General features: G+C 38.0%; 1 protein-coding gene and 2 pseudogenes across 1 annotated transcript; 1 reads left to right on the top strand and 2 right to left on the bottom strand.

The window, feature by feature from the left end:
• Positions 1-312: 312 nt before the first annotated feature.
• LOC107544167 (olfactory receptor 52B4-like) lies at positions 313-1,259 on the top strand (annotated as a pseudogene).
• Positions 1,260-11,213: 9,954 nt separating this feature from the next.
• LOC107544170 (olfactory receptor 52B4-like) lies at positions 11,214-12,872 on the bottom strand. The gene has a single exon (XM_016221961.2). The coding sequence runs from the start codon at positions 12,837-12,839 to the stop codon at positions 11,871-11,873; it is 969 nt and encodes a 322-aa protein (XP_016077447.2). The 5' UTR covers positions 12,840-12,872; the 3' UTR covers positions 11,214-11,870.
• Positions 12,873-17,067: 4,195 nt separating this feature from the next.
• LOC107544171 (olfactory receptor 52B4-like) lies at positions 17,068-18,136 on the bottom strand (annotated as a pseudogene).
• Between the last annotated feature and the right edge of the window lie 1,470 nt (positions 18,137-19,606).

Here is a 19,606-nt window from a genome sequence, read left to right as displayed (position 1 = left end):
CTCCTTAAAACCAGCACAATGTGTTCCTATATTAGTTTAATTTTGTACCACAAAGATGTTAATCATTAATTTAACTTAATCATTAACTTTCTGCACTTGTATGAGGGTCTATCTTGTTTAAGAGATTAAGACTTCATTCAGAAACTCATATCTTATTTATCTGATTTATCTATATGCATTATAACTCCTGATATCCTCAAGAAAAGGATCATGTAAGTACCAAAAGCACCTAGTAATATCAAAGAAAATATATATATAATCTAAATTTTCCTCTATCTCTGTGAATAGGTGATGAGGACTTAAAAGATTTCCACAAATATGACCACCTTAAACAACACTGGTGTTAGCCACACAGTCTTCCGCTTGCTGGGCATCCCTGGCCTTGAGGACCAGCACATGTGGATTTCCATCCCCTTCTTTATCTCCTACATCATTGCCCTATTTGGGAACAGCCTGCTCATCTTCATTATCCTCACCAAACGCAGCCTCCATGAACCCATGTACCTCTTCCTCTGCATGCTGGCTGGAACAGACATTGTTCTCTCCGAATGCACAGTACCCCAGTCTTTGGCCATCTTCTGGTTCCATGCTGGGGAGATCTCCCTGGACCGCTGCATTGCTCAGGTATTCTTCCTCACTTCCACTTTCATGTCTGAGTCAGGGATCTTGCTGGTGATGGCATTTGACCGCTACATTGCCATATGCTACCCACTCAGATACACCACTATCCTTACACATGCACTGATTGGGAAAATTGGTGTGACTATCTTTCTGAGAAGTTATGGCACAGTTTTTCCTGTAATATTTCTTCTGAAAAGACTGACTTTCTGCAAAAGTAATATCCTCCCAAACACTGCTTGTAAGCACATTGTCTTGGCCAAAATTTCCTGTAATGACATACGAGTAAACATCTGGTATGGGTTTTTTGTCCTAATGTCAACCTTGGTCTTAGATGTTGTGCTAGTTTTTGTTTCATATATGCTTATTCTCCACGCTGTCCTCCACATCCCATCCCGAGATGCTCGCCACAAAGCTCTCAACACATGCGGCTCCCATGTCTGTGTCATCATCCTCTTTTATGGGCCTGGGATCTTCTCAGTTCTCACTCAGCGCTTTGGACGCCACATCCCACTCCATGTTCATGTTCTACTGGCCAATGTCTACATTCTCATTCCACCTATGTTAAATCCCATCATTTATGGCCTTAAGACCAAGCAGATTAGAGACCAGGTGGTTTGTTGTTTCCAAAACAGAAATGACTTTAATCATTGAAACTAACCTTGTACTTTTCTCAGTAATTCTCACCATGCTTGAGGTTACATTAATTATCAGGATGTGGAGGGATGCACTAGAAACACTAGTCAAATACATGACTCTGTGTCTTCTTGTCTTAGAGCAATTGTATCAGTAATGTGTTGTTGGATGTTTCTTGCAAAGCCTTGAATAAGTCATTAGATATTAGTTTCTTTAGGGTCTTAGTTAGCGTTTTCATTCATTCAATTCAGAACTAGATCAGTTCACCTCTACTAGCCTGGAGGTTAGAATGCAGTGAAGTGGAGACTGGCCTTCCCTGGAAAATTAGTGAACTATGCTGGGGTAGTCTATGCTTTGAATGGCTGCACTTGTTTTATTCCTCTCATTAGGACATTTTTTCAGCCATTCACCCCTATGTTATATCTATCTTCATATTATTGCTTTTTGGTAAATTATTTTGAAATATATATATACCTTATATATTTAATTCACATTAGTATAATTTTAGCATAATGATGAGTGTTCATGTAAATATTTTTTCTTTTCTCTTTTAAAACACAAAACATAGCAACAGTTTATTAATGCTTATGTTCATAAAATTTTTATTTATGTTGTCAATTTTTAAAAGAAAATATTCAACATGAGACCAAATAAAGTACACATACATAAGAGTATACTAAGCAAGTATTAAATAGAAAATACACTAATATATAAAATGTTATCTAAAGAATATACTAGGTTAAATCAATTATGGCACATTTATAATTTACAATATAAAGGAACAGTGAGGGGTAATAATATGAATTTATATGTTTGTTGATGGAAATATATTCACATACATTTGTAAGTAAGACAAGTGTGTTCCAGATCAGTCAGTTAAATATCATCCAATTTTTAAATAATATGATTATCTAAACATCACATCAATCTATGTAAAATCATATGAATGGTGACTATATTTGAATTATAAGGTACAGGTGATTTTTATAATAATTTCAGTGTGAATTTTCTAATGTTTATACAGTGAACATAACTCAAAGAAGAATAAGTTAAAAGGTTGTGTTTTTTTTTAATTTAAAAAAAAATATTGATCATTGATCAATATTTCCTTTAACATAGGAATGCAAGAATTAATTATCTCAGGTTTTGCTAGTGTGAAAACATTTTTATTTTGTCTTCATTTTTAAAAGGATAGTTTCATGGGTATAGAATTTTAAATTGTTAGGGGTTTTTCAGCACATTAACATTTTTCATCAAGTAATTTTTGGTTCTATCTTTTGTATTAAGAAGTGACTTGAAAGTTTTAATTTTGCTCATATGAATGTAATGTACCCTTTATATCAGGGGGTTGTCTTTTTTTAGAATGTTTATAATGTATTCATTGTGGTTGGTTTGCAAACATCTTCTTGGAGTTTTTCTGACATTTTTGAATTTGTGAGTTTATACTTTTCATCAATTTTGGAATGGTTTTTGTGATTATCTTCTTGAATATTATTTTTGCCCCACTTTCTCTCTTCTCTCTGGTTGGTACTACAGTTATTCTTATATATATTTTGAATGTGTCTATCATTTGTCTTATGCTCATTTTTGGCCATTCTTTTTTTCTTCCTTTCACTACAGTTTCTGTCTTTTGAATTAACCTATTACCCAGTTTACTAATCCTGTCTTCTGTTTTTTAAAATTCATTGTGCAAACCCATCCATTAAATGCTTATTTTTAGGTAATAATAATTTCAGTTGTATACTAACATTTGAATGCTTTCAAGATCCTAATTCCCTAGTATTCCACCAAACATTCAAGTACCTTGAATATATTTGGCTTATTTTTAACAAAATTCTATAAATCTTGCCTGAGTCTTCTATTGGTCTTCTCTTTCTGTTTTAACTTTTTAAGTTAAATATAAAATCTTTTAATTTCAATAATCTCTCCTATATGAAAAAATAAAATAGACCATGGTCAAAGACTCATGAATTATTCTGTTTATAACAATTTTATTCATACTGGCAACCATTTGAGAGAATCCACTTATGGACTATTTTAAAAGACATTTACATTTTGAAATATATTGTTCACATAAAAATATATCATTGCAGAGATTTCAAGATGGCTATGGTGTAGGTGTTAAGCTACACTCACTGCCTCCCAGCACCAAGCCAGATTTGCAGCTAAATTACAGAGCAATCAACATGAATGAATGAATAAATGAATGACAGTTGAAGAGGAGCATTATATCCAATAATTTATAGAAGAAGGTACATAGAAACTGGTGAGAAGGGTAGACACATGAAGAAGTTTGGCTGCTGAGCCCATGACTGAGGGGCCAGAGGGATACTTCCCCTGCAAAAGTAGCCCCTGAGGAGTTTAGTGACTCAACTCCAGAACTGACCTCCAACCCAGAGCACCAGAGCTGGGAAGGAGAGGCTGTATAGCATCTGGCAGTGAATATTGGTGGGGACTCTGTCCATGGGAAGAGGAGGGAGTCTTCCAGAATATCGGGTGCTGGCCTAAAGAGTAATCACACAGGAGCTTGCTCTCAGGAACTCAACCATGGCTCTAATAAGCAAAGGTGACCCAGGGCATAAGAGAATCATAAAGAGAAGATCTGTGTGTTGTAACCCCAAAGAGAGATCTGGAGAATTGACTACTGAGATCATAACCCTGAGTCAATATCCCATATTGCTCTCAAGTGCCATCTTCCCAGAGTCAGGCACTTCATGTGAACTAATGAATTGAAGCAGTAATCAGAAAACTCCCAGCAAACAAAAGTCTGGTACCAGATGGATTTACAAATGAGTTTTATCAAACATTCAGAGAAGAATTAACACCTATTCTCTTCAAAGTATTTCAGAAAATTCAAGAGAAGGGAAAACTCCCAAGCTCTTTTTATGAGACCAGCCACATCCTAATCCAAAAACCAGAAAAAGACACTACAAAGAAAGAAAATTATGGCCAATATCTCTGATGAACATAAATGCTAAAATACTCAGCAAAAAATACTAGCAAACATGATCCAGCAATACATTAAAAAAATCATACACCACAACCAAGTGAGATTTATTCTGGGGATGCAAGGCTGATATAACATCCCCAAATCAATAAATGTGATACATCACATAAACAGAATAAAGGACAAAAATCATATGATCATATCAATAGATGCAGAAAAAGCATTCAACAAAATCCAGCAGCTGTTTTTGATGAAAACTCTCAGCAAAGTGGGAATAGAGGAAACATACCTCAACATAATAAAGGCCATATATGACAAGCCTACAACCAACATCATATTCAATGGTAAAAACAAAAACCATTTCCCTTAAAAACAAGAACAAGACAGGGTTGTCCACTTTCACCACTCTTATTCCACATAGTACTGGAAGTCCTTGCCACAACCATCAGACAGGAAGAAAACATAAAAAGTATCTAACTTGGAAAGGAGGAAGTAAAACTGTCATTATTTGCAGATGACATGATATTGTACATAGAAAACCCTAAAGACGCAACCAAAGTACTACTAGATTTGATAAATGAATTCGGCAAGGTAGCTGGGTACAAAATTAACACCTGAAAATTGACAGCATTTTTATACACCAACAATGAACTCTCAGAAAGAGAAACTAAAAAAAAAATACCATTTACCACTGCAACTAAAAAAATAAGATGCCTAGGAATAAACTTAACCAAGCATGTAAAAGACCTGTATTCGGAAAACTACAGAACACTGAAAAAAGAAACACAGTGGTACTTCGGTTTTCAAATGTCTCTGCTGATGAACATTTCAGTTTATGAATGCCATAAACCCAGAATTAAATGCTTCGGTTTTTTAACACACCTCGGAAATCAAACATGCCACACAGCTTCCGCTGAGTGCAAGATCCTGAGGCTTAGCTGTCAGCTGTTGATCCATTAGTTTTCAAACTTTTCAGAACTCCAACAGTCTTCTGGAATGGATTACATTTGAAAACTGAGGTACCACTGTAGAGGAAGATATAAACAAGTGGATGGATATATCATGTTCATGGATTGGAAGAAGTAATATCTTTAAAATGTCCATGCTACACAAAGCAATCTATAGATTCAATGCAATTCCTATTTAAATGCCAACAGTATATTCCACAGAGCTAGAACAAATATTCCAAAAATTTATATGGAATCAGAATGACCCTAAATAGCTGCAGCAATCTTGAGAAAGAAGAACAGAGTAGGAGGGATCACTTTACTAGATATCAAACTATATTACAAAGCCAGTGTAATCAAAACAGCCTGGTATTGGTACAACAACAGACACATAGATCAATGGAACAGAACAGAGTTCCCAGAAATAGACCCACGCCATTATGGTCAGTTAATATTTGACAAAGGAGGCAAGAGTATCCAATGGAGTAAAGACAGTCTCTTCAATAAGTGGTGCTGGGAAAATTGGACAGATACATGCAAAAAAGTGAAACTAGACCACCAACTTTCACCATACACAAAAATAAACTCAAAATGGATAAAAGACTTAAATGTAAGTCATGAAACCATAAAAATCCTGGAAGAAAACATAAGCAGTAAAGTCACAGACATCCCACGTAGTGGAATTTTCACTGATCCATCTCCTAGGGCAAAAGAAACAAAAGAAAAAATAAACATATGGGACTACATCAAACTAAAAGCTTCTGCACAGCAAAAGAAAACAGTCTCAAAATACAAAGGAACCCCACGGTCTGGAAAAACATATTTGCCAAGGATGTATCTGATAAGGGGCTAATTTCCAAAGTGTACAAAGAACTCATATTACTCAGCAAGAGGAAGACAAACAACCCAATTAAGAAATGGGCAAAGGACTTGAATAGACACTTCTCCAAAGAGGGCATACAGATGGCCAAGAGACACATGAGAAAATGCTCAAAGTCACTAACCACCCGAGAGATGCAAATTAAAACCACAATGAGGTATCACTTCACACCTGTTAGAATGGCTCCATCAACAAACGACATGTGCTGGCGAGGATGTGGAGAAAGGGGAACCTTAGTACACCGCTGGTGGGAATGCAGACTGGTGCAGCCACTATGGAAAACAGTACGGAGGTTCCTCAAAAAATTAAAAATGGAGCTGCTTTTTGACCCAGTGATTCCACTCCTAGGAGTGTATCCTAAGAATCCTGAAACATTAATTAGAAAGAATATATGTACCCCGATGTTCATAGCAGCACAGTTTACAATAGCTAAGATCTGGAAACAGCCCAAGTGCCCATCAGTAGATGCGTGGATAAAAAAAGCTGTGGGATATTTACACGCATGGAATACTACACAGCTGTAAAGAAGAAGAATCTTGTACCCTTTGGGACAGTATGGATGGACCTGGAGAAAATTATGCTAAGTGAAATAAGCCAGGCAGCGAAAGACAAACATCACATGATCTCACTTATACGTGGAATCTAAAGAGCTTAATAGCTGATGAACAGAATAGATTCAATGACATGGAAGCATAGATGAGACTGACGAATGTCAGAGGGATGGAGGAGGGTGGGTGGGTGGAGGGGGAGAGAGTAACCAAAGAATTTATATGCATATGTGCACAACCCAAGGACACGGACAATGGTGGGGAGAGGGACTGGGGAGGGGGATGGGATGGAGTGGAACGGGTCTTTGGGGAGAAAAAGGGACATCTGTAATATTTGAAACAAAAATAAAATTTAAAAATTAAAAAAAAAAAAATGGAACTGCCTTTTGACCCAGTGATCCCACTTCTAGAAATATATCCTAAGAATCTTAAACACTAATCAGAAAGAATATATGCACCCCTAGGTTCATAGCAGTGCAATTTACAATAGATAAGATCTGAAAACAGCCCAAGTGCCCATCAGTAGATGAGTGGATAAAAAAAACTGTGGGACATTCACACCATGGAATACTATGCAGCTACAAAGAAAAAGGATCTCGTACCCTTTGGGACAGTATGGATGGACCTGGAGAATATTATGCTAAGCGAAATAAGTCAGGCAGAGAAAGACAAATATCACATGATCTCACTTATATGTGGAATCTAAAGAACATAATAAACTGATGAACAAAATAGATTCAGTGACATAGAAGCATGGAACAGACTGACAAATCTCAAAGGGAGGTGGGGGTGGGTGGGGAGAGATTAACCAAAGAATTTATATGCATATATGCATAACCCATGGACACAGACAATAGTGTGATCAAAGCCTGGGGTGGGGAGTGGGTGCTGGGTGGAAGGGATCAATGGGGCAAAAAGGGGACAGCTGTAATCTTTTGAACTATTAAAAAAAAGTATAAAAAAATAAAATAAAAAGTATTTAAGTGTAATCTAAAATACAAACTTACATTGTAAATAAAAATATTTTTTTAAAGAACTAAAATATGAAATAAATCTATAAATAAAATAAAGAAAAAAATCCGTCTAGCACTGGCCAGTGTGGCTCACTTGTTTGAGTGTTGTCCCATACACCAAGAGGTCACTGGCTCAGTTCCCTGTAGGATTGCAGCCTTCATCCCTGGTGGGGGGCGTTGAGAGTATTCGGGAGGCAGCTGATCGACATTTCTCTCTTCCTTGCCCTTCCTCTCTCTCTAAAATCAATAAAAACATATTTTAAAAAAATAAAAATCTAATCAGATCCTGAGACCATTTTTCAATTAGATTGTTTGGATGTTTTGCTCTTGAATTGCATGAGTTCGTTATATATTTTGGATATTAACCCCTTATCAGGTATATGTTTCGCAAATATTTTCTCTAATTCCATAGGTTTCTTATTTATTTTGCCCACTGTTTTTTTCCCAATTCAAAGCATCTGAGTTTGATGTAGTTTCCACTTATTGATTTTGCTTTTGTTGCTTGTGCTTTTGGTGTCATATCCAAAATATCATTGGCAGACCCAATGCCAAGGAGCTTTTTTCTTATGTTTTCTTGGGGGCTCTGGAGGGACTTCCCCTAGCAGATGCTGTCACCTGGATACATGGCTCATTTGGAATAAGGAAGCAACTTTAGACTTCTATGATTGGTTTTGTTTAGGGTAAGTTGCTCCATTTCTGGGGTAAGTCAAGTCTTCGTGTACAGCCAGGAATTCTTCCTCTCTATCTGAGCTTTTAATCCTATGGAAAGGAAACATTCTGGGTTTTCTCTCCCTCAGGACAAAGCCATCTACATTTTGAATTTAGTTAGGGTCCTCCATCTGAGAGGCTGTGTTAAGTGTGTTTGTTGTGTCTGTATTTCTGTCTGTATTTTGGAAACTTGAGCCTATAACTAAGAGAAGGGGAAATTCTAGTTCAGTTCTTCACTATAGTCCATTAGGGTGCACCCTTCAGAACTGGGCTGCCTTTAGCAAGTGATTCAAAAGAAATGTGAGGTCATGGTACAGCAGGAGGAACTTAAGAAGAAGCCAATGGTATTGGAATCTAACAAAAATAGGAAAAGAGAAGATGGTCTGTTATTAAATCAAACTCTCCCACTGCACTACTATTAGGGGCAGAGGTATTGATCATGCTTTGTTGACCATGATTGTTCAGCTATAGTTATAAGAAATATTAATCATGTTCTGTTAACTGTGATTGTTCTGTTCTAATTAGAAAAAGCACCTTCTAACCTGGCTGGGAGTTGTATGCCCAGGACACTGGAATTACCCTTGGAATGTGGTCCATTCTCTTTTTCTGAGAACTGCTTATCATGCAAAGATTAACAACCTTGTTCCCGAAACCATGGAATCCCAGAGGGGACCGCCCTTTGCAACCCCCAGCCCGCCTTGCCTACTTCCCCATCCCTGTAATTTCTACTTTCCCATGTGATCTTTGTCCTTCTACCCAATATAAGCAGCAAGTTTATAGGGGGCAGTAGAGCAGATTTTATGCGGACAAATCCTGCTCCTCTCCCAATTTGCCAGTGATGTTGCAATAAATCCTCATATACAAGTCAACCCTGCCTCTGCTTAATTGACTCAAGCAGTGACAGGCAGCCCGGACCCATAGTGGTCTGGTTTCACTACCACCATCTCCTATGAGGGGATGGACTCCTGGCAGCCAGCCCAGGGCACTGTAACCCTCAGTGGAGTGCTGGGAGCCTACTTCTCCAGCTGCAGTGCTCCAGGCTTTCTTGGCACCATTTATTTACTTTAGAGAGAAGAAATAGGCCCTGGTTACCTGAGGTTTAGTTAGGAGAGTACTCCATTTATTGTTCTGTTTTTGTGTTATTTGTGTGTCTATCTTGTTTTGTACTTCGTTTATTGGCTTGGAAGTAAGAAATAAAATGACATGTGACGCTTCTTCCCCTCCCCCATCCTTTTTGTCTCCAGATTAGTGGCAGTCACCATCTGGTACTCAGGCTCCCTGCTGGCACCAGCTTCCTCTAGGAAAATCTGCCCGTTTATATCCAGGTGTTCTGAAGCCATTCCTTTTACTTTCTGAGGTTTCCAACTTTATTGTGCACACTCTCTTTCCATTTTCTGTTGTTTGGGTTTGTTGACAAATCCACTTTACAGGGCACCCTTGAAAAGAGAGGATCTCAGGACTCTCAGGGAAAATCCAGTGCTTTCTTTAATTGATTATAAATTAATTTTAAAGTGGCTTTAAAGGAATTCTTTCAGCATGCAAATCTTTGGTCATCTGAGCAAAATCTTAATTTAGTTCATCTGCCAAAAATATAATTTAGATTCAATTTTTCCTCTGAGTTTTGTGTGCATGGGACATAAAACTAGCACTTTAAAATAAAAGCTATCAGATCTCTATGTTTATCTGTATGTTTATGTATGTATGTTCTAGATATAACATACTTCTACCACTGAATGGTATTGCTAATTTTTAATATTAAATTGGTTTAAACTATGGGTGAAAAGTTATACTAAACATACTAAACCTGGAAAGCTCAGGGCAGGCCTTCGTAGTGGCCTTGCAAACTCAGAGACCTAAAATAACTACAAAGGATGGTCTGAAATTAAAACTTTTTAAACATAAGCAGTTTATGGTTGGTAGTCACACCCTAAGGCAGTATTTTTCCCTAACAAAGGTTAATTTTCACTTTAACTAAGCCTGTCAGTTGTCTTTTGCATTTGAGATAACATACCTGATAAACACAGGCCTTTGCAACAAATTTTGCAACAGAGACAGCATGGATTTATTTGACTACTAAACCTAATTTCCCCTTTATTTCTGGCCCTCAGTGCACCAAGGCAGAGACTAAGAATCCTCTCATTGTTATTGATATCTTGTTAACTGTTGACTGTAAACTATCCTGTACCCACCTATGTAAAACATGAATGCGGCTATCATTTTATTTTTTACCAATCCCAGAGGTTTCCCCTGTTTGCTTTCTGCCACCTTCCTAATCTATCACCAATGGATTCCATGTAACCCACTTGCATCTTCTCCTTTGATTGTAATCTATAAAGCAAGGTGCAAAACTGGCCTTCTCTGGAGCATTATCTTAATCCATTGAGATTCTGCTTCCCTGCAATTGTCACCAGTTTGGCTCAAATAAACTCACAAAAATTCTTCACAGGTTTGAATGTTTCTTACATTAACAAAACAAACAAATGTTTATACGATAATTCTCAAAAATATAAAAAAACTAACCCAAATGCTCTTCAGAATCACATGAGCTGAGAAAATATTTGCTATTAAAGCTAGTTTTGAGTTTGGTTTGGTTCAACAGGCATATCTTTAGAATCACCAGCATTAAATAATACTTTTATTCTACTTAAGTTTATTAGTCAAATAAATTCATGTTATCTTTATTGCAAAATTTTTCAACAAAAATATAACTTGGAATGATAAAATTTTCATAAGTAATTTAAACATAATTTTAGGAGCAAGTAAAATAAATGTAAATGGGATTTAAAAGCATTTGTTTGTTTTTTAGGTTAACTCTTTTGCAATAATTATATTGTACATGTACTTAAATGGTTTTCTAAACCTTGGTAAATTGAAATTATTGAATATCTGGATATTTCCAAATAACAAAAAATACTAAAGCATTAATTGCAAGATAAGTCTAATTTTGCCAACTTTTGGCTTCTTGTTAAGAGAAACTGAAAGAAATTTGGATCTGTTAGTAAATGTCCTGTACTTTTTATTTAAAAAAACACGTGTTTCCGAAAAAAAAGTAGATAATTGCCAACAAAAGCCTATGGTTCTAGATGTTATGAAATATATTCATAAATTAGCCAATCTAAAGAATGCTAATTGCTTGCTTTTAATTGCCAGTAGAAATTAAGGATTTAAAGATTAAGAATCCTAATTAATATGGAAAAAATAATATGTCCTCAGTAAAAGAAGATATTAGGTATGGAAATTCATTTTTAAAAGAATTTAAGTGGTTTGTCCTTAAAATAAGGTTGGTTTTTTTTTAACTAGTAAGAAAAAAACAACTAAGATGCCTAGGAAAGTTGTAGAGAGTTGCTCAGGCAAACATGCCACCACTCTCTTTCTCTCTCTCTTTCTTTCTCTTGCATTGACAGTTGAATATTCATATCCTGTAACATTCTTAGTGAACTTGCCCCAGAAACACAATTTCTTAGCTATTTCCAGGTGTTTCAGTTTACCACTAATGTTTCCACCCACCACCTCCATAGATAGGCCACACCATGAATAGCTACAAATGCTGAAAACTCTTATTCTCTTCCAAAGTTACTCCTGCTTTGGGAAAAGCATATGAACCGCGTTCTCTCGGATTTGCTTGGTCTTCACCCCATATATGATGGGATTCAACATAGGTGGAACCAGAATGCAGACGTTAGCCAGCAAGATGTGGACGTGAGGAGGAACGTGGCGTCCAAACCGCTGAGTAAGAGTAGTGAAGATGGCAGGCCCATAAAAGAGGATGATGATGCAGACGTGGGAGCCACATGTGCTGAGAGCTTTCTGACGGGCATCGTGGGAAGACATGTGGAAGACAGCATGGAGAATCAGCACATAGGAGACAAAGATTAACAGGGCATCTAAAACCACTGTCGCTATTATTACAAAAAGTCCATACCAGATGTTCACTCGAATGTCATTACAAGCATATTTGGCCAAGCCAATGTGTTCACAAAAGGTATGCGGAATAATATTATTTTGGCAGAAAGTCAACCTTTTCAAAAGAAATATTATGGGGAAAATTGTACAATAACTTCTTAAAAATATGGTAACACCAATTTTCCCAATCAGTGCATGTGTAAGGATAGTGGTGTATCTGAGTGGGTAGCATATGGCAATGTAGCGGTCCAAGGCCATCACCAGCAAGATCCCTGACTCAGAGATGAAAGTGCAGTGGATGATGAAGAACTGAGCAATGCAGCGGTCCAGGGAGATCTCCCCAGCATGGAACCAGAAGATGGCCAAGGCCTGAGGTACCGTACATGTGGAGAGGACAATGTCTGCTCCTGCCAGCATGCAGAGGAAGAGGTACATGGGTTCGTGGAGGCTGCTCCTTGAGAGGATAATAATGATGAGCAGGCTGTTCCCAAGCACGGCAATGACATAGGAAACAAAGAAGGGGATGGAAATCCACATGTGCTGCTTCTCTAGACCAGGGATGCCCAGCAAGTGGAAGACTGTGTGGCTGACACCAGTGTGGTTTAAGGTAGCCACATGTGGGGAGGCCACCAGAGACATCACTTCTTATTCACAGACACAGAGAAAAATACAGTATTTCCTGTAATATTCTTTCTGAAGGCACCAAGAGCGTTTGGCATATTGCACACTTCTATCTTCTTTGAACATGCAAATAATAAGAAAAATAAAAGGTCAAATAGAATATAGTCTCTGCTTCAATAAATGATAGTCTGATTAAAAGGTATACATATTCCCAGCTAACCAAATAAAACATTTTATTGTATACATTTCTCCTATAAACAGAGGATCATGAAAAGACAAAGGAAATTATTCTATATATCTGGAAAGGCTGTAACAAGTGTTTCTTGAACATGAAAAACTTGAACTTGACTTTGTGGTGGATACTTTACCTTAAGAACAAGAATGAAAAGAAAGGGAAGCAACAAAAGAAAACATGGGTATTCAAATCAAAATGTAGTGTGTCCATGAAGCAGCGTTTGTTCCGCTTCGGATGGCTGTGCGTTGGGGATACTGAAGAAAGCAGGTCAGAGAGTTCTTCAGGCAAATTTGGTTTAATTGATGGAAATTAAGATTTGAAATTTCTCTGACTTCACTGCATATAATTTGTTTGCTTGTGAAGAGAATCAAGGACACTTTAAGAGGTAGCCCTGACAGGGCCTGTGTGCCCGAAGTGAGGCCCTGCTCATGCTCACACCTTAGGGAACTAAATTTATAAATGACTGAAATTGGAAAGTAAGGCATTATTGCTGGGAGGAGATGTGCATGATATTTGGAAACTTTATCTTCAGGCAGAAATTCTATCATTTAGTTTTTAGTGTTCATTCATTCATTCATTAACTCCGTCATTTAGGAAACAGAAATGTTTTACAGGCACCATATTACAAACTGGGGATACAGAAAAAAATGGAGATTTGACAGAATCCTATGAACATACGGTTTGAGATAACACCAAATTTATAAGCAGACAAATTGAAGAGTTGAAGACAAATGTTAATTTCCCCTAATGAAAGAGTATTTTAAAATGTTTAGTTCATATATGCATATATGCACAACCCAAGGACACGGACAATGGTGGGGAGAGGGACTGGGGAGGGGGAAGGGACGGGGTGGAACACGTCATTGGGGAGAAAAGGGGACATCTGTAATATTTTAAACAAAAATAAATTAAAGTAAATAAAAATAAAATAAAATAAATAAAAACATATTAAAAAAATAAATAAATAAAATGTTTAGTTCAGTAGCTAAGTTATATCCCATGCTTATTAACATTATTTCTTTCACTCCAGTTACCTACTTGGTGTCCATAATTTTCCTTTCTGGGGAGGAAAATCAACACCAATTACCATCCTCCAAGTGCTAGAAGAAGATGTTCTGCTATCAGAGTCACCTCTCAAAAGGACCCAATCAGATGGTCTAAGTTAGGGCACTGTCTCCTGTAAAGTATATGGCTGCTTTATGAAAAAGTTCTCTCCAGTGAAGGCAGCTGATCTCCAGCATGAAAAAAAAAAGTGGGATGGCACCAGAGGGATGTGAGAGCTCGTGTGTGTCCCCACAGACTTGATTGGGAAAGTAAAGGAGGAAAATGGCAAGAAAGAAGAGACCGTAGAAGACACAAATCAACAAATGAAAAGCTGGAAAGGAGGAAAGCTTATGGAAGCTGGTGATGGCGATGTGTCTGAGGAAAGGGAGCAGCAGAGGAAATTTTACTAACTGAAGCCAGAGAGAGAAGCCAGAGAGCTCAGCAATTGAGGATTTTCCTGTTCGGTTGGTCTCCTGACCAATGTAGAGTGACTTTGGTCTGACACAAGTTTATCTACATACCCCACTCAATGATCTTCCCCCACTATTGTCTTCTCACACCTGCCCAAGGTGTCCTGGTCTACTTCCCAGGTCTTGCTTTGGAAAGCCCAGCACAGATCCTTGTCATTCTTAGGGCTCTTCTCATATTTGCCAAGAGAGGTCTGCAGTCTAATTCAATATCTTTTCTGTATTCTCATGTCCAGTCTCACTATTAGGACACTTGTCATATATTGGATTACTTCTCTCTATTTGCCAATCTTCATTAACCTCAGCTACCCATATACTCTCAACTTCCCTTCCCACACCTTACCTTCCACTTCTGCTGTAACCAAACAGAAAGATACCTCTTGTCTTTATCATTCTGTGTCCACATATATGAATAACCTGCACTAGTCCTGTTGCCTCTGGCCTGTCTTGGACATAACACCAGCTCAGTCCTTACCCTGATCCTGGAACCACCCCAACCATAGACATCTATTTCACTCACCAGCCTTTACTGAGCCTTCAGGAACAAGCATGAGATTGGAGACGAAATTCAGTTTGTTGGGGACCGGGCAATTGGGCTATTTATTCTCTTTCACAAGAGCCCTTGAAGGAAGCACTTACATCAGGGTGGGCCCCAGGGGCACAGCTGTCGCCACCAGCCTCACCTTCTTCCCAAATGGCCTTATTCCCAGAACTTCTATTTTATCTCTTGCTCCCCTTCACATGCTCTGAAATCCATCCCACACCAAGTGTTCACATTTATGATGTCTTACTACAAGAAAACCTCCCCCATCTAAACCAGCTTTGCTGCAAGCCTCTTTTAATGCCTACATTGGCATTAAATATTGAATTAAATTAATATTAAAGTTATTTCCAATCTGTAATATTAATGCAAGCAATTAATGTGTAAAGATAATTTTCAAATTTTCATTCTTCATGTAAAGGATGATGTTGCAGTTATAGTCATCCCTGGAGTGGTCATAAGATTTATATCCATATTCATAAATAATGAAGTTTCATTCTTCCCTAAGGGTACGTAAATGTCTGTACACAATCCATAGAAGAAAAATGATTCCTGACATTTATAATATATTTTTATTTCATTTGCCTGCCTAGTGTATCATTCTGTTCAGTGCTTGGCCACCAAAACTTCACATTTATGGTTGCTGGCAAAAAAATTATCTTGTTTTCTTTATATTATTTTATAAGTATTTAATCTAGATTTTACTCATCCTGAATGTATGGAGTGAAATTTTTTCAACTTGGAAATAACTTTATATTCTGATTACAAAAGTAGCCTTGTACCTTTTTTTATTAATCAGATAACAAAGACAGGAAGAACAAAGTAATCCCACCTTAGTAAAAAAAAAATGTGTGTCTTAATATAAATACATACAGGACTATTATCTCAGCCAGGTTTCTATACTTTATGCTCTTCTAAAAATCTTACTAAATTTTTATTAGTTAAATAATTATATAAAATTAATGCACTTTATTATTCATACATGTCTTCATGGGTAGAATTGGCATATTTGTTCATCTCACATTCAATGTTTAAGGAGTCCAAGGAGCATCTATTAAGACAGAAGCATGTACAGATTTCAGAAGTAATCAGATTCTGTGAGAAGCCTATTGATGTGCCAGTCTCCAGATATAATCCTGCTTTGTGCACTACTTTATATTCAAATAGGTGATATTTGCTGAATTTTATATTTCTTAGAAAGTCTAAGATCAATTTATAATATTTCCAAAATGACTAATAAATGTCAGTGTTGTGAGGTTACTGTGACCTGCTGGGCCACTGCACAGGAAAACTGTCTGGCTGGGGTGAGACCAAGAAAAATATTGAATCCTGAGTACAGACAGGTCTTTCAAAGTCTTTTACTGTGATGGGGAGAGCAGAGAATGAAAAGAGGAAGAGGAAGAGGAGGAGGAGGGAGAAAAGGAAAGGCAGAGGAAAGGCCATGGGGGGGGTGCCAAAGGTTTTTGCCCGCTTCCCTCCCTCCATTCCTTCCTTCAAATTGTAGGACAATAACAGAACTATACAGATGGAGCTGAGCCTGTAAAGAATAAAGCTTTGTGACAGAGGACAGAAGGAATACTGTGCAGAGCAGCATCCCCATGTAGGTAAGAGGAGTGGGAACCATTTCACCACAGCAAGGCATCAAACAAACCAGGAGAGAGTCACCCAGCAATTATTAGTAACTCATCTCTTTCCAAATGCCTATCTAGGGTTATAGGGTAGGAGTGGTTTATTTATCAGACACTGAGTGAGAAAACTCACTGAGCCACAAAGAAATTGATCTCTTATTATTGATCAGAGACTTTGAAATGAGTGTCCCAAGCCCCCCTGTGGACTTACTCCAGAGACATATACTCAGTGAGATAGACTATGTAGATATATATATACATATAGACTATGTAGATATATATATACATATAGACTATGTAGATATATAGTCTCAGCTGTCCCTCACCTACCAGGGCTTCTAAATCTTACCTTAGTGTATGGCTAGAAATGTTGAGAAAACTAGTCTGGTTCCCATTCTCAACGTCATACCTGTTTTGAAAACAAGATATGAGTCACCTGGTCCCGGATCTGTTTGGTCTTGATCCCATAAATGATGGGATTCATCATAGGAGGAGCCAGAAAGCAGACATTGGCCACCAGGATATGGATATGGGGTGAGATGTGGTGTCCAAACCTCTGAGTGGAGGTTGTAAAGATTCCAGGCCATAAAAGAGGATGATGACACAGACATGGGAGCCACACGTGTTGAGAGCTTTGTGGCGAGCATCTAGGGAAGGGATGCGAAAGACGGCACGGAGAATAAGCATATATGAAACACAAATTAGAAAAACATCTAAAGCAATTGTTGACATTAGAACAAAAATTCCATATCAGGTATTTATTCATATATCATCACAGGAAAATTTGGTCAATCCAATGTGCTCACAGTGTGTGGAAGACTGTTACTTCTGCAAAAAGTCGGTCTTTTCAGAAAAAATATTATGGGAAATACTGTACCAAAACTTTTCAGAAAGATAGTCACATTAATTTTCCCAATCAGTGCATGTGTAAGGGATAGTGGTATATCTTAGTGAGTAGCATATGGCAATGTAGCAGTCAAATGCCATCACCAGCAAGATCCCTGACTCAGACATGAAGGCAGAATGGATGAAGAAGAGCTGGGTGATGCAGCGATTCAGAGAGATTTCCTCAGGGTGGAGCCAGAAGATGGTCAAGGCCAGAGGTACTGTGCATGTGGAAAGGACAATGTCTGTTCCAGTCAGTATGCTGAGGAAGAGGGACATGGGTTCATGGAGGCTGTGCTTGGTGAGGATTATGAGGATGAGCAGGCTGTTCCCAAGCAGGCCCATGACATAGGAAATGCAGAAGGGGATGGAAATCCACATGTGCTGGTCCTCAAGGCTGGGGATGCCCAGCAAGCGGAAGACTGTGTGGCTGACACCAGTGTGGTTTGAGGTGGTCATACCTGGGGAGACCACAGAGACATCACTTCTTATTCACAGAGACAGAAGAAAACATAGATTTTCCTGGAATATTCTTTGTGAAGACACCGTGTAATTTTGCCATATTGCATACTTCCATCTTCTTTGAACATGCAAATAATAAGACACATACAAAGGTGAAAAGGGTATGGTCTCTGCCCTCGATGTGTGACACTCTCATTAAAGGATACACATTTCCAACCAAGCAAAGTAAAATACTGTTGTATGTTCCTTCCTACAAAACAGGTGGTTATCAATATAGAGAAGAAACCACTGTGTGTGTCTGGGAAAGCAGTAACAAGATGATACTTGAACTTGAGATTGAGCAGTTAACATAAGGTGAAGAATGAAAAGAGGGGATCACCACGAGAAAATGTTTGCATTCTTGAAACATTTTTAGCAAAGGTGGCTGGTGCATAGGAAGTGCTAGAGGGGGCAGGGAGGAGCTGCACAGGCAGATTTTTCCCGATTGCAAACAGCCTTGATCCCAACTTCACAGTAAGACTCATCCTTTTCATGGGAAGCATTATCAGATGTCTTGAAGCCAATAGTTTAGAACAATTATTCCACTTTAGAAAAATTACTGGTAGAAATTCATTGAAACGGTAATTGACCAAAAATATAAGATTCTAAAAATTCCAGTAGTATTCCAGGAATAGAATGGATGGGAACATAATACAGTCACAGAAGAATTACCCTAATATTTATTATACATATGCTTTATGACAGAGACTAGAGTAAGCACTCTGTATGTGGCACTTTGTATATTTCTGAATTTAGATGTTGAATATCCATTTCAGGACTGGGTATTAACCCCATATTACACTTAAGGGAAGTGGGACTCAATGAATGTGGATCATTTCCCAAATACCACAAACCAATAATCGATAGAAATAAGGTTTTAAATTTCTGAAACTATCACATACAACTTGCTCACTTGTGAAGAGAGTCAAAAGACCTTTAAGAGGCAACATTGACGGGGAATATGTGCCTGAGCTGAAGCACTCCTTGTGCTCACACCTTAGGGAACTAGGTTTAGAAATAACTGAACTGGCCCGGCCGGGCGTGGCTCAGCAGTTGAGCATCGACCTAGGATCCAGGAGATCGAGGTTCGATTCCCAGTAGGGGCACATGCCTGGGTTGACCGCTCGATCCCCAATGACTCTCTCATCATTGGTGTTTCTATCTCTCTCTCCCTCTTCTTTCCTCTCTCTCAAATCAATAAAGATATAAAAATAATAATAATAATAATTAATAATAATAATAAAGAAAAATAACTGAACTGGGCCGGCCAGGTGTGGCTCAGCGGTTGGGCATCAGCCTAGGATCCAGGAGATTGTGGTTGGATTCCCGGGTTTCGGGCTCCATCCCCAGAGGGGGCAATAACAACTCTCTCATCATTGATGTTTCTCTCTCTTTCTCCCCCTCTCCCTTCCTCTCTCTAAAAATCAATAAATACATTTTTAAAAGTAAAAGATCTCCCTTCTGCACTCCCGTTTTACAACTCC

Source organism: Miniopterus natalensis, chromosome 11 (genome assembly GCF_054644295.1).
Source record: "Miniopterus natalensis isolate mMinNat1 chromosome 11, mMinNat1.hap1, whole genome shotgun sequence".
In the NCBI taxonomy this organism is placed as follows: Eukaryota; Metazoa; Chordata; class Mammalia; order Chiroptera; family Miniopteridae; genus Miniopterus; species Miniopterus natalensis.
The sequence above is the reverse complement of the archived record's forward strand: the minus strand, read 5'-3'. Positions and strand labels throughout refer to the sequence as shown.

What these genes read in the sequence shown, in the direction of transcription:
- LOC107544170 (XM_016221961.2), bottom strand. Translation starts at nt 12,839, where the DNA reads ATGTCTCTGGTGGCCTCCCCACATGTGGCTACCTTAAACCACACTGGT.